Source organism: Engystomops pustulosus, chromosome 5 (genome assembly GCF_040894005.1).
Source record: "Engystomops pustulosus chromosome 5, aEngPut4.maternal, whole genome shotgun sequence".
Taxonomy (NCBI): domain Eukaryota; kingdom Metazoa; phylum Chordata; class Amphibia; order Anura; family Leptodactylidae; genus Engystomops; species Engystomops pustulosus.
The window spans coordinates 136,189,140-136,203,463 of NC_092415.1; the positions used below are offsets into that span (position 1 = coordinate 136,189,140).

The 14,324-nt window shown below is 39.5% G+C and overlaps 1 protein-coding gene across 5 annotated transcripts in view; it reads left to right on the forward strand.

Moving 5' to 3' along the window:
- The window catches only part of ADCY1 (adenylate cyclase 1), a 326,787-nt gene that overhangs the window by 113,937 nt on the left and 198,526 nt on the right, over window positions 1-14,324 (forward strand). For all 5 annotated transcript variants that reach the window (XM_072153115.1, XM_072153117.1, XM_072153116.1 and 2 more), the window contains exon 3: window positions 5,459-5,577. In XM_072153115.1, coding sequence (XP_072009216.1) covers window positions 5,459-5,577 — 119 coding nt within the window. The remainder of the gene's footprint in view (window positions 1-5,458; window positions 5,578-14,324) is intronic.

Genomic DNA, 14,324 nt, shown 5'->3' on the forward strand with positions numbered 1-14,324 from the left:
TTGTAACTATGGGTCCTATGTAAGTCGAGTGTTATTAACCCCTAGGCGCACCAGGACGTTATAGTACGTCCCCGGGGCTAGATGCTTAGCGCACGGGGACGTTCTATAACGTCCTGCTTCTGGCACCGGCTCACGAACGGAGCCGGTACCAGAAGCAGCGGCTGTCAGCTGTCTAGTACAGCTGACAGCCTGCGCTAACACCCGCGATCGGAGCCGGCTCCGATCGCGGGTGTTAACCCCTTACACGCCGCGGTCAAACATGACCGCGGCGTGTAAGGGTGTAAGCGCTGTGGATCGGATCCCCCGTGCCGCTTACCGGGGGATCCGATCCTCTGCCGGGCAGCTCCGAGGACTGGCATGTGCCCCGGAGCTGCCCGGTCTCCATGGCAGCCAGACCCCTTCCGGGTCTGGCTGTAAACTGTCTGAGCATGCGCAAGCTTGCTCAGACAGTTTACACTGCTCTACAATAAAATAGTATTGTAGAGCAGTGTATTGAACTTAAACCAGTGATCAGAGCATCACTGGTTTAAGTTCAAGTATGTGTAAGTAAAAATATGCAAAAACAGTTAACACTACACATTATAATAAATAAAAAATTAATACATAAAAATATAAGCCCCTAAAATGTCACTTTCCCATAAAAAAACTTAATAAAGTATAAAAAACATAAAAACACAAAAAAAACCCGCATATTTGGTATTGCCGCGTCCGTAACAATCTGCATAATAAAACAGAATTGTTACTGGACCCGCACGGTAAACGCCGGAGGAAAAAAACGCAAAAAACGTTCCGAAAAAAGATAATTTTTAATTAATACCCTATAAAAAATGCTCTAAAAAGTGATTTAAAAAATGTTATGCACTCCAAAATAAGCCCACTAAAAAGAACAACTGTTCTCGCAAAAAATAAGCCCCTAACAAGATTTATCTGCCAAAAAATAAAAAAGTTATGCATATAAAAAGATGGTGATGCTAAAATGAATAAGATTTTCTCCAAATTAGTTTTTATTCAGTACAATTGAATAAAATACACAAAACCCCCACATATTTGGTATCCCTGCGTCCGTAACAATCTGTATAATAAAACAGAATCGTTATTAGATCCGCAAAGTGAACCCCGTAAAAAACAACCTAAAAAAACTCTCTCTGATAAAGATGATTTTTTATTAATGCCCTTTAAAAATGCTCTAAAAAAGTGATTTTAAAAAGTTACGCAATCTAAAATAAGACCACTAAAAAGAGCTATCATTCTTGCAAAAAATAAGCCCTTAAACAGATTTTTGAGGTGAAAAATAAAAAAGTTATGCATATGTAAGTCGGTGATGCTAAAATTAACAACAATTTTGCCAAATTACTTTTTATTCAGTAAAAATGGGAAAAAATAAAAAAATATATATAAATGAAGTATTTTCATAAATGTGGCGACCCAAAGAATAAAAATAATATACTATTTTCATGGTATGGTTAACGGCCAAAAAAAAAAACATAAAAATTTTCCTAAAAATTGATGATTTTCATTTCCTCCACCAACAAAGAGTTAATTAAATCTCACCAATTAGCTATAGATGCCCCAAAATTATGTATTAGAAAAGTGCATCTCATGTGGCAAAAGAAATAAGCCCCTATAGGTCCTCATTAAAAAAAAGAAAAAAATTATAGCCTGTACAATGTGACAGCAAATCTGCTCCGGATGGCGCCTCCTTCCCTTCTATGCCCGGCCGTGCGCCCATACAGCAGGTTACCACCACATGTAGGGTATCGGTGTACTCGGGAGAAATTGCGTATCAAACTTTGTGGAGCCTTTTTTCATTTTATCCATTACAAATGTTTAATTTTCCACCCAAAATGAGTGTATTGTGAAAAAATATTACAATTTGCAGACTCCACCTCCATTTTGTTTTAACCCCTATAAAACACGTAAAGGGTTAACAAACTTCTTAAAAGTGGTTTTTCATACGTTGAGGGGTGTAGTTTCCACAATGGGGTAATTTACGAGTCTCGCTATTATTTAGGCCTCTCAGTGTCAATTAGAAACTGTGCAGGTCCATCTAAATACAGGTTTTGGCGATTTTACAAAAAATGTGAAAAATGGCTCCCAAATTCTGAGCTTCATAACATTCTAGTAAAATATGTGGAATCTGAAAAAACCATGCCAACATAAAGCAGGCATTTGGGAAATGTAAGTTATGAATTTATTTGGGTGCTATGACTTTCTGAATCAAAAGTAGAGAATTTAGAACGTTGAAAATAAAGAATTTTTCAACATTTTTGCCAAATTTTGTTTTTTTTCATAACTAAACGCAAAAGATTTCATCCAAATTTTTAAACTAATTTGAAGTACAATGTGTCACGAGAAAACAATCTCAAAATCCCCTGGATATCTCATAGCGTTCCAAAACTATAACCACTTATAGTGACACAGGTCAGATTTGAAAAATGGGGCCGCGTCCTTTAGGCCAAAAGATGCTGTGTCCCGTAGGGGTTAAGTAGGGGACCGCCTGTATATCATTTTTATTCTATGGGTCTCCACGATTACAAAAAGACCTCATTTATATAGTTTTTTTTAATTTTTTCCCATTTTTACTGAATAAAAAGTAATTTGGTTAAATTGTTTTTAGTGGCCTTATTTTAGAGTGTGTAACTTTTTAACCCCTTATCACCGATTGATTTTTCAAATCTGACATGTCTCACGATAATTGGTTATAACTTCAGAACATATCCGGGTGATTTTGAAAATGTTTTCTCGTGACACATTGTACTTCATGTTAGTTATAAAATTTAAGTGATAAGTTTTGCGTTTCTTTCTAAAAAAAAATTCTGTAACATTTACAGAATATCTGCTTTATGTTGGGATGATATTTTATGCTTCCGGTCATTTTTCTAGGATGTTATAAGGTGCAGAACTAAAGGTGCGATTTTTCTTATTTTCATGAAAATTGCCAAAACTCACATTTTGAGGGACAACTGAGCTTTCAAGTGACTTTGAGAGGCCTAAATAATAGTAAAACCCCATAAATTACCCCACTATAGAAACGTCACCCCTCAACATATGTAAAACAACTTCTATTAAGTCTATTAACCCTTAAAGTGTTTCACATGGGTTAAAAAATATGGACCTGCGATTTAGAAACTATGGAATTTTTTTGGAAAATACATTCATTTAGGCCAAAACTGACATTTTCAGAATAAATTAAATGATGAAACGCCCTGCAATGTTTGATGCCCAATTCCTCCCGAGTTTACTGATACCCCATATGTGGTGGTAAATTGCTGTACGGGCGCACGGCTGTGTATAGAATGAATGGAGGCACCATGTACAGCAGATTTGTATTGTCACATTGTACGACCTATACATTTTTTTTTGGTAATGCGAACATATGAGGGCTTATTTTTTACGGAATGAGATACAATGTATAGATAATTAATTTTTGGGAGTCTAAAGCTTATTCATGAGATTTTATTAACTATTTCAAGGGGGACACAAACAAAATCATCAATATTTTATTTTGGATTGTTAGCATTTTTTTCCCCCCGCTCACCTTAACGTAAAAATAATATTTTATCTTTATTCTCTGGTTCACTACGATTGCGGTGATACCTCATTTATATAGTTTTTCTTATTTTTGCTCAATTTTCCTGAGCAAAACCAATATTGGAGAAAATCGCATTGTTTTTACTATTGACAACTTTTCAGGGCCATGACTTCTGTATTTTTCTGTTGTCAGATCTGGTTGAGGGCTTATTTTTTGCGAAAACAGTTGTTCTTTTCAGTCGTATCATATTAGGGAACATAGCTTTTTTTGAACACTTTTTAGAACATTTTTTGTGATGGTGTTTGATGGAAAATTGTATATTATGGGAAGTTTTTCGAGGTTTTTTTTACGTAATTCACCGAGCGGGTTCAATATTGATTTAGATTTATTGTACAGATTAATACGGACGCGGTGATACCAAATATGTACGTGTTTTCGTGTTTTATATACTTTATTTGCATTTTATGTGTTACTGGGGAGATTATGGGACTTTTATTTTATTTATTTAATTATATTATAAAAAGATTTAATTTTTTTTTAAAACTTTTTTTACATTTTCTACTTCTTGGCTTGAATAAGCGATCATCCGATCGCTTATTCAAGCCTTTACACTGCAATACACTTGTATTGCAGTGTATAGTGTTAGTAACTGAGCATGCCACGCATATATTATATTATATTATTATGTATATTATATTATATATATATTATAGTATATTATGTATTATGTATATTTTTATGTATTCTTTTTATTTATTCTAATGTGTTAACTTTAGTGTTTTTAATTTTTTTTTTACTTATACGTACCTGAACCAGCAATGCTCTGATCGCTGGTTCAAGTTCAATGCACTGCTCTACAATACTTTTTTATTGTAGAACATTGTAAACTGTCTGAGCATGCAGACGCATGTGCAGAAAGTTTACAGTCAGACCTGGAAGGGGTCTGACTGCTTAGAAGATCGTGCAGCCCCGGAGCACTTGGCAGACTTCGGGGCTGCCCAGAAGAGGATCGGATCCCCGGTAAGCGGGACGGGGGATCCGATCCATAGAAGGAACACCCCATACTTGACCACGGTGTGTAAGGGGTTAACACCAGCGATCGGAGCCGGCTCCGATGGCGGGTGTTAGCGTGCGGTGTCAGCTGCGATAGACAGCCGGCAGCCTTTGCTTCTGGTGCCAGCTCCGTTCATGAGCTGGTGCTAGAAGCAGGACGTTTTACTACGTCCTGGTGCGCTAAGTATCTAGCCGCAGGGACGTAGCATAACGTCCAGGTGCGCCTAGGGGTTAAGGAGGATTCTAAGGGTGATGCCACATGTGACATTTTTGGTCTGTTTTTAAGCATGCATTTTCAGTCTGTTTTCCATGCTTTTGGCTGCTTTGAACCTATTTATAAACCAGTTCAAAGCAGCCAAAAGCGCGGAAAATGGTAAAAAAAACACATACGTTTTTAAACGGAATGAAAAAGCATGCTTAAAAGCACCACGTGTGGCATCACTCCTAAAAGGTCAGGAATCAATCCAGAACTACACAGGTGACCTGAAGCCAGCTGGGTAAACAGTCTCCTAGATTACCTTTTGTAACACACTTCACCATCTTGGATTAAAATCATGCCAGGCTTGCAAGGTCCCTCTGCTCACGCCAGCAAATGTTTGGGCCCATTTGTAGTTTCACACTGACCATCTCGATGATCCAGAGGAAACATGGGAGAAGGTCATGTGGTCTCCCTGAGATCTTTAAAATTTTGGAGCTCACCATCACACGTAATGTCCTTTCAAGAATATTATTCCCCAGTTGAACCAAAATAAGGTTTCATCAATTTTCAAAAACTCTAGTTTCTGGGCACTGTACAAGTTTTAAATATTGTGGTCTTAGAAGTGATTTGTGATTTATGAATACTAATATTTTGTTTTAAATTTTTTTCCATAGGAGCGCCTTTTAATGAGTCTTTTACCTAGAAATGTTGCTATGGAAATGAAGGAAGATTTTCTGAAGCCGCCTGAGAGAATTTTTCATAAGATTTATATTCAAAGACATGACAATGTTAGGTAAGATTGACATTTGAATATAAAATATTTTTTTCAAATGGAGACGCTTAATACAAATATAATGACATTTAGCGACACTCATTAAATGAATAAAAAAATGCTGTGTCATGATGTGTTTAACTTTACTATGTGTAAATATCATTTTTGTGTACATCATACTTGAACTAAAGAAGGCATTTAGCTACAGTGGGAAAAATAAGTATTTGATACACTGAAAATTTTGCAGGTTTTCCCATCTACAAAGAATGTAGAAGTCTGTAATTTTTATTGTAGGTACACTTCCTCTAAAAGAAACAGAATAATAATAAAAAAAAATCCAGAAAAATAGCATTGTATGTGTTTTAATTAGATTATTTGGGCAGTGGTGAAAAATTTATTGTCTCCAAGCTAATGACTCTAGAGCAGTGATGGCGAACCTATGGCACGGGTGCCAGAGGTGACACTCGTAGCCCTTTCTGTGGGCACCCAAGCTGTCACCCCAGGACAAAGTTCACCAGACAGGGCTTGAATCTTCCTGCAGTTCTAGACTAAACGCTTTTTTTAAGGTGACACATCCTTCACTGATTGGAACTGCAAGAATAGTGAGAAGGTGTAAACAGGGCCAGATTATCTTTTGAGGTCCCCTTGCTGGCCCCATGATTCTTTCTGTATAAAGAGACCCTGGTAAGAAGCTTCAATGATGTCTGAATTAGCTATCCTGCTTTCAACTTTATAAAACTTTATTTCCTATACTCAGGAGGTCGATACGATTGAATGTTTTGGAATAACAGGGAGCAATAATTTACTGTTTAAATTGTCATATTGGCACTTGATGTTAAATAATTAGGTTTTGGTTGTTACTTGGGCACCCGGTCTCTAAAAGGTTTGCCATCACTGCTCTAGAGTCTCTGATCTCAGGAATACATTTGTTATATGTTGTAGTAAGGCATGAGTCCCTTTGATTAGTTGAGTCCTGTGGGGAGGGTGTCAATTTCCCACATATTTTGTTCACATAATCAGGTAGACCACATTACTAGTGGAACATGAAAATGTGGCCAGGATGTCATATTCTTGCTGCGTGTGTATGACTCTCTGCATCTGGTTTACTTGGTTCTTAACCTGGGGGTGGATATTAAATTACTTTCATAGTATAACTAAATAATTAACATCAGCTCTTATATTGCAGCAGATGGCGAACAGATGGATAGCTGTGCAACCCCAGCCTACTTATTTGACTCATGCACAGTTTGTTACAGATTATGATTGGCGTTATAATTTTCCTTGCCAACAATGTTTTACTTTTGATGGCTTGTTAAAATATAAAGTTGCTTTTTGCAAACAGATTTGTAAAGGATTCAACCATGTCAAATGTAAAATTGTTCATGATTTTTTTTCTTTACAATAACATTTTTCCCACTTCTGCTCTTAAGCATGTATTTGACTATTAATTATAGTGTGTAGTAACAAATAACTAAAAATTTTATATTAAGTCAGAATCCTAGTTTAAGCCCGATCTTTCAGATAAAAATATAATGATGATGCATGGATGGATACATTAATTGGGGGCTTTACAATAATTTGATTGGTATTATTTCTATTAGTATTATTTTTTATTCTGCTTACATTTGGTCACATACTAATTTAAAGAGGACCTAAAGTAAGCATCTCCTAGTACTACAACAGATGCAGCAGTGTTACACTGCTAACATTATCGGAAACATCTGCGATGTACACTAGAAATGCCGGACCGCTTCATGAGGGCTATGAAGTGGGTGGGCTGCCCTGGGGAAGAGGCAGCGCCTTGGACCGCCCCCTCATGAATACGCTGGACTGCTTTGAGACCAGCGTTTCTAATGTACATTGCGGCAGTACTTTGTACTTCATTACAGTCATACCTAAACTAATGGCTCAAATTGTGGTCACCACACAACAAACTACAATTTTTTTGTTACCTGGTAGCTTTATCTCCAAAGCTGTACATAGCTCAATGGCAGGATTGGTTTTAGACAAAGTGGGGACCTGGACAAACTAAAAGTGGATCCACCAAAATTCAACAGTACACTTTAGGTTAAAAATCATGTAGGTGGCACTCGAGAAATATATGTAGAAAACATAACAGCACTCCAGTCCAGGTATCCCGTAAAATAAGCAAACTGGGATGTTTCAAGCATAAATAAGGCTACTCAGCCGAAACGTCTACAGCTTATTTTGCCTAATACCTGAACTGGAGTGCTTCTGTTTCTTTCTACATAGATAGGTAGATAGATAGGAGATAAATAGATGCATAGATACGTAGCCAGTTAGTGACACAGGCATTAGAGGCATCTTGTACATTACAGGATATGATATGCTCCATCAGGAAGAGAGCTTTATTACCTTCAAACTTTCGAAATGTCTCCAGCTCTGTCTAGCATATTTCTAACTGTGCCCATCACAAACCTGTCCAGCAACAGTGCAACCACAAGAATACTTGGTGCAAGCTGTCAGACACCTCTGTGGGCCTAGGGTCCTGCCTACAGCAGATAAAACCGCCATGAAATGGGGAACCCACTATCAGGAACCCTACAAGGTGACAGGGAAAACTTAATTTCCTGGCAGCTGCTGGATGGTGAAGTGGACAGGAAATCTGAGATAAACCAATGTTCACACTATTACACAGAAAAGCATCAAACACTAGTCTGAGACAGGGAAATAGGGGTCACACCGGGAGAAGACAAGACGCAAGTACAATCAACAGATAATAGCAAAGTCAGACAAAACCGTGTCTCATCCAACATGCCGGCTAAGCACAGAATCGTATAGCTATAGAATGGTTGATTAAACGTAGCTGATGTTGGATACACAGAATAGCAAACAAAGCAAAAGCAATTAGATATAACAAAGAGATGACTGAAATAACCAGAACTTCTAAAGGAACTGGGAGGAATATAAAGGGAGTAATGGACACTAACCCCAGCACTGACTTGTGCAGCCATCCATCAATCGAACCACAGCTTCATACAAAATGAGCTTAAACTCATACCCAGCTTTCAAGGAAAGACCCTGAAAGATGCTGTCAATGCCGACAGTGCCCCTAAAAAATACCTCATTTACAGTATAAAGTAATCTCGATAACAGTTCTTACATACAGGAATGTATATATGTACAAGCATATGTGCAAGTTATTTATATAAGTAACAACATGCGTTTGGTCTTTAAACATTAAGGCTACATTCACACGAAAATATGCTGAGGGTATACATTCGCCTTGATGGAGAGAAGGAGTGGTGACCCCTCCTCTCTCCATTGGGATATCACCCTATCGCTCCGTGATCCCATTGCTGGCCCATGGGGGATATATGTACGGCCACAAGCTGACACACATATATACGTCCCCTTACGGTCGTGTAAATGCAGCCTAATAGTAAGGATTAAAGGTTCAGTCACACATTGCGTTTACCACATGCCTTTCGAAAAGCATTGCAACAGCTGAAGAGGGATTTGCCCAATTAAATAGCTGTTAACATTTGTGTTTGCAAAACACAGCCTTGAATGCAATGTTAACGCTTATGAATATTGTAATAACACCTGTGTTTGTTTGTGCATGCGTTAACAGTTGCGTTTTGTAAACACTAATGCTAACAGAAATTTAGCTAATTTAGGACCGAGTCTTTAGACATTGCTGCGTGGGAGCAGGACCTGGTCTCTGGGTGTCAGAGACACTCGGAGAACTAAGGGAGAAGCGGTTTATTACTGCTTCTCCCATCTCTGCTCCTCACAGCATCACGTTGAAGGAGCATGATGCACGGAGGAGTGGAGCCGGCACTGCCACCGGCTCCATAGACTCGGGGCTTGCGTGAAGGTCATGTCTAAAGAGGTTCGCAAGAGCCGCTGGGTCTAATTAGACCCAGTACAGCTCTGGTCAGCACCACCAGTGAAAGGTGGTGATTATTGATGCCTCAGTTACAGGGGAAAACTTGTAAAAGAAAAAAAAAAAGTGAAAATGTCCCTCAGGGGTCTTTTCTCACCTTATGGGGGGCATATCAAGTAAAAACACACACACAAAAATATTAATAAACATTCATAAAATACAATCACATTTCCCCATATAATAAAAAAAATCATAGCCATAATTGTCTGGTTTGTCCGATACTATACATATTGGGGCTTATTTACTAAGGGTCCATGGATTGCATTTGTCGGTTTTTCCTACGTTTTCGGGGATCGCGCCGCTGGGGCAGGTATTTACAAGGGGATTTTGGCGCACGCGATTAGGATTAAGTGTGGGATTTAACTTTAAGTTTTTGATCGCAAGACAAGCACCTACAGACACCTGAAATAAAACACAAGAGTTGGCATGGGTTGCTAAAAACACAACCAAAAAAAGGCCTACCGAGGTCACATAGACAATCACTCCAAGTCAGCAGTGGACTCTTCAGTTGGTTTATTCAAAACACGTTGGTCAATAAAAATGGAAAGAATACAAAAAATACATATGCAGGATAAAAGTCCTTCTATAGCATTTCGGGTTAATAAACCCTTTCTCAAAGATCGGACAAACTTAAAAGGATTAAAAACTTAAAGGATTTTAAATATGTCCGATGTTTGAGAAAGGGTTTATTAACCCGAAACGTATTAGAAGTACTTTTATCCTGCGTATGTATTTTTTGTTTTCTTTGCATTTTTTTTACCAAATCAACTGAAGAGTCCACTGCTGACTTGGAGTGATCGTCTATGTGACCTCGGTAGGCCTTTGTTTGGTTGGGTTTTTAGCGCCCAACGCCAACTCTTGTGTTTTATCTCTCTTGTTTAAACTTATGTGAACCTTATTGTTACCGGAATTTTGGTTGTGGGAGCTGCTGTAAATACACACATCTAGCCATACCCGATCGACTAGGATCAAGTATCCGTGTTCTCCCCACAAGTGGGGTTATATGCATAAAGCTCAAGCATCCATCAGGCGAGCAGTGTATACTCTAACGCAGGGGTCCCCAAACTTACATAGGGGGCCGTTCACTGTCCCTCTTAGACCATTGGAGGGCCGGACTAAAGTTTAAAAATAAATAGCGGTACATGTGACCACATCCATAATACACTGATACCCCCCTCAATTAATTATTTAATAAACTGCACCCCCTTGTGAACTATTTTATATATTGGCCAAATTAATGAATTAATTGGGCCAATTAATTATTAAATATACTGGGACCCCTCTCCATTAATTATTGAATATGCCTCGCCCCATTAATTACTAGACTGCCCCTCATAATTAATTATTTCCTATGCTGCCCCCACCATTATTTCCTATGCTGCCCCACCATTAGTTATTTCCTATGCTGCCCCCACCATTAATTATTTCCTATGCTGCCCCTCTACCATTAATTATTTCCTATGCTGCCCCCCACCATTAATTATTTCCTATGCTGCCACCCACCATTAATTATTTCCTATGCTGCCCCTCATAATTAATTATTTCCTATGCTGCCCCTCATAATTAATTGTTTCCTAAGCTGCCCTTCACCAATAATTATTTCCTATGCTGCCCCTCACAATTAATTATTTCCTATGCTGCCCCTCACCATTAATTATTTCCTATGCTGCCCCCCACCATTAATTATTTCCTATGCTGCCCCTCTACCATTAATTATTTCCTATGCTGCCCCCCACCATTAATTATTTCCTATGCTGCCCCCCACCATTAATTATTTCCTATGCTGCCCCTCATAATTAATTATTTCCTATGCTGCCCCTCATAATTAATTGTTTCCTAAGCTGCCCTTCACCAATAATTATTTCCTATGCTGCCCCTCACAATTAATTATTTCCTATGCTGCCCCCACCATTAATTATTTCCTATGCTGCCCCCACCATTAATTATTTCCTATGCTGCCCCTCACCATTAATTATTTCCTATGCTGCCCCCACCATTAATTATTTCCTATGCTGCCCCCACCATTAATTATTTCCTATGCTGCCCCTCACCATTAATTATTTCCTATGCTGCCCCCACCATTAATTATTTCCTATGCTGCCCCCACCATTAATTATTTCCTATGCTGCCCCCACCATTAATTATTTCCTATGCTGCCCCTCATAATTAATTATTTCCTATGCTGCCCCTCATAATGATTTATTATTTCCTATTCTACCCCTCATAATTAATTATTTCCTAAGCTGACCCTTATAATTAAATATTCCCTATACTGCCCCTCATAACTAACTATTGGCCCCCGGCCACCACAATCTTTTTACTGCCCTTTTTTAATAAAAAAAAATAAAAACCCTGTACTCACCTAAGTCTCCCGCAGCGCTTCTTCTTTCTTCTTACCGCGTCCGGGCAAGAAATGGTGCGCAGACGCGTGATGACGTCATCACGCGGCCGCGCATCCTAGTTCATGGAGCGATGTGCGCCGGGGTTGTCTTCCGGCCACATCGCTCCAGTAATAGTGCTCGAGCTGCCGTTTGCGGCCGCATCGAGCACTATACAGTGACGGGCAGGAGCTTCCTGTCCGGACGGACAGAGGCTCCTGCCCGGCCGCGGGGGCCCGACGCTGGCCCGGCAAGCGTAAGGGGCCGGATCGAAATGGTCCGTAGTTTGGGGAACCCTGCTCTAACGGATATCTGGTACCAGACTTTATTACCCGAGGCACCGTCCTCTTCTGTTCCCTCTGCTGTTCTGCTGTCCTCTGATGTTTAAACTTTTATTACCTTTTTAACTAGCTCTATGTGTCCCAAAAAAACCCCACAGTAAAACATTTTAAGGTACCACACACACGCACAAAAAAAAAATAATGTTATGACCCATGCAACAATTCTATAAAAATGCCCGGTCACTAGAGTCTTTTCAGGCTGCGTCAAAGCGGGTTCTGGCTAGGTTAATTAAGCAAAGATATTTAAATTCATGCGTTAACCGCCAATTGCTTCTTTTCATTGTAAAAAACATATTCCTACTAATATAACACGCATGCTTTTGATGAGGTATTTTTTCCAATTTTAAGACACAATAGAAATGCACCATGTGACCACAGCCACAGTATATATTTAAACTTATATATTACTAGCTATTACTCCCAGGATAGTAAAAAACTGCTCTTAGCTATAACAAAATAGTATGGGTTAACAAAAAATAATTTATATGTCTGTGTCTGCCTCTGTCTCTGACTGTCACTTTGTCTATGTAGATATTTATCAGAGGTCTCTGAGAGCAGAACTGTTGTAGTCGCCCATGGCAACGAATCAGAGCTCAATTTTTATTTTCCCACAGCTGTTTATAAAATTACAGATGATCTCTGATTGGTTTCCATGGGCAACTGGAACAGTTTTACCTCATACATTTCTGATAAATCTCCCCCTATCTATGTATATCTATCCATCATAACTCACACATAAGCGTCTTATGCTCATTGCCTATAGCAGTGGTGGCAAACCTATGGCACAGTTGCCAGAGGTGGCGCTCAGAGCTCTTTTTGTGGGCACTCAGGCCATCGCCCCAGGACAGAGTTCACAAAACGGGACCAAATCCACCGAATCTTCCTGCAGTCCCAGGCAACTTAAGAGATGCTGCTCTCAGCGCTATTTTAAAGCGACACTTCACTGACTGGAACTGCTGAAAAATTAAAAGGTTTTGTCAGAAGATCTTTGGAGTTCATCCTGTTGGACCCGCCATTCTTCCTGTACAGATGAACCCTGGAGGGAAGCTAAAATTATAGTCTGAATTTGCCCTCCTTTTTTCAACTGTATTGGTGGCCTCAGGCAGCCAATACAATTAAAAATTGTGGAAGAACAGGTAACAATAATTTACTGCTTGAAGGAAACCTACCACTGCTCACATGATAAAATCATGCGAGCAGACCACCTGGTAGGCTATTTAATACTGATGCCGGCACATACTTTAGTTAGGCACGCCGATCGTTAGTTTAGCTAAAAAAATGTTTTACTTACATATGAAAATAGCCCTCCGGTGCTACCCCTACGTCATCTTCGGAAGGGAGATGCCTTCCGATCTTTAATTATTCCCGCCTCCTTCATTGTAGCCGTCCTCCTTCAGGTGCCGAGAGCCGTGACGTCACCAAGCTCTCGGCACCTATCGCGCATGCGCAGATACTAACTCTCACACAGCCGGACGGCTCTCGGCACCTGAGGAGGACGGCTACAATTTCTAAGGAAATCCAAGGCTTTTATGTGCGCCTTGGATGTGAGTCCGGAAAATACGGTAAGTGGATTTTGGTTGTTGTTTGGGCACTAGGCCTCTAAGAGGCCATCACTGCCCATCACTGGCCTTTAGTAACCAAAGCTCAGAGCTCATATTAATGACATGAGGCATTAATAGCAACCAATCACGGCTCAGCTTCCAACTACCACAGCAGCAGCAGACAATGACTGCTGTATATGGTGGTTAATAAGTGGATTTTGGAAAGCAAGGGGTGAAAACTTTGGCTCAAAACCTGGTCTAAGACGTTCCCTGAGTTACAGAGAGCGACTGTGCAAAAACTCAGTTTTACATATTAGATATAGTCATTACAAACAGCGTGAACTTTTTAAAAGTTTATTTGTATTAATGTTGATGATTATAGGTTAAATAAATATGGTGATAATTCAGCAGAGAGATATCCAAATCATATTGCATACAGACTGTTATGTAATATCGCTTTCATTTATTTTTTAACCGGTTCGCGACCGCCCGCCGTGTATTCACGGCGCCGGTCGCGTTCCGATGCATGGAGAGGGCTCGCGGGTGGAGCCCTCTCCATAGCCGGTAAGTCTCTGCTGCATATTGCAGCAAAGGCTTA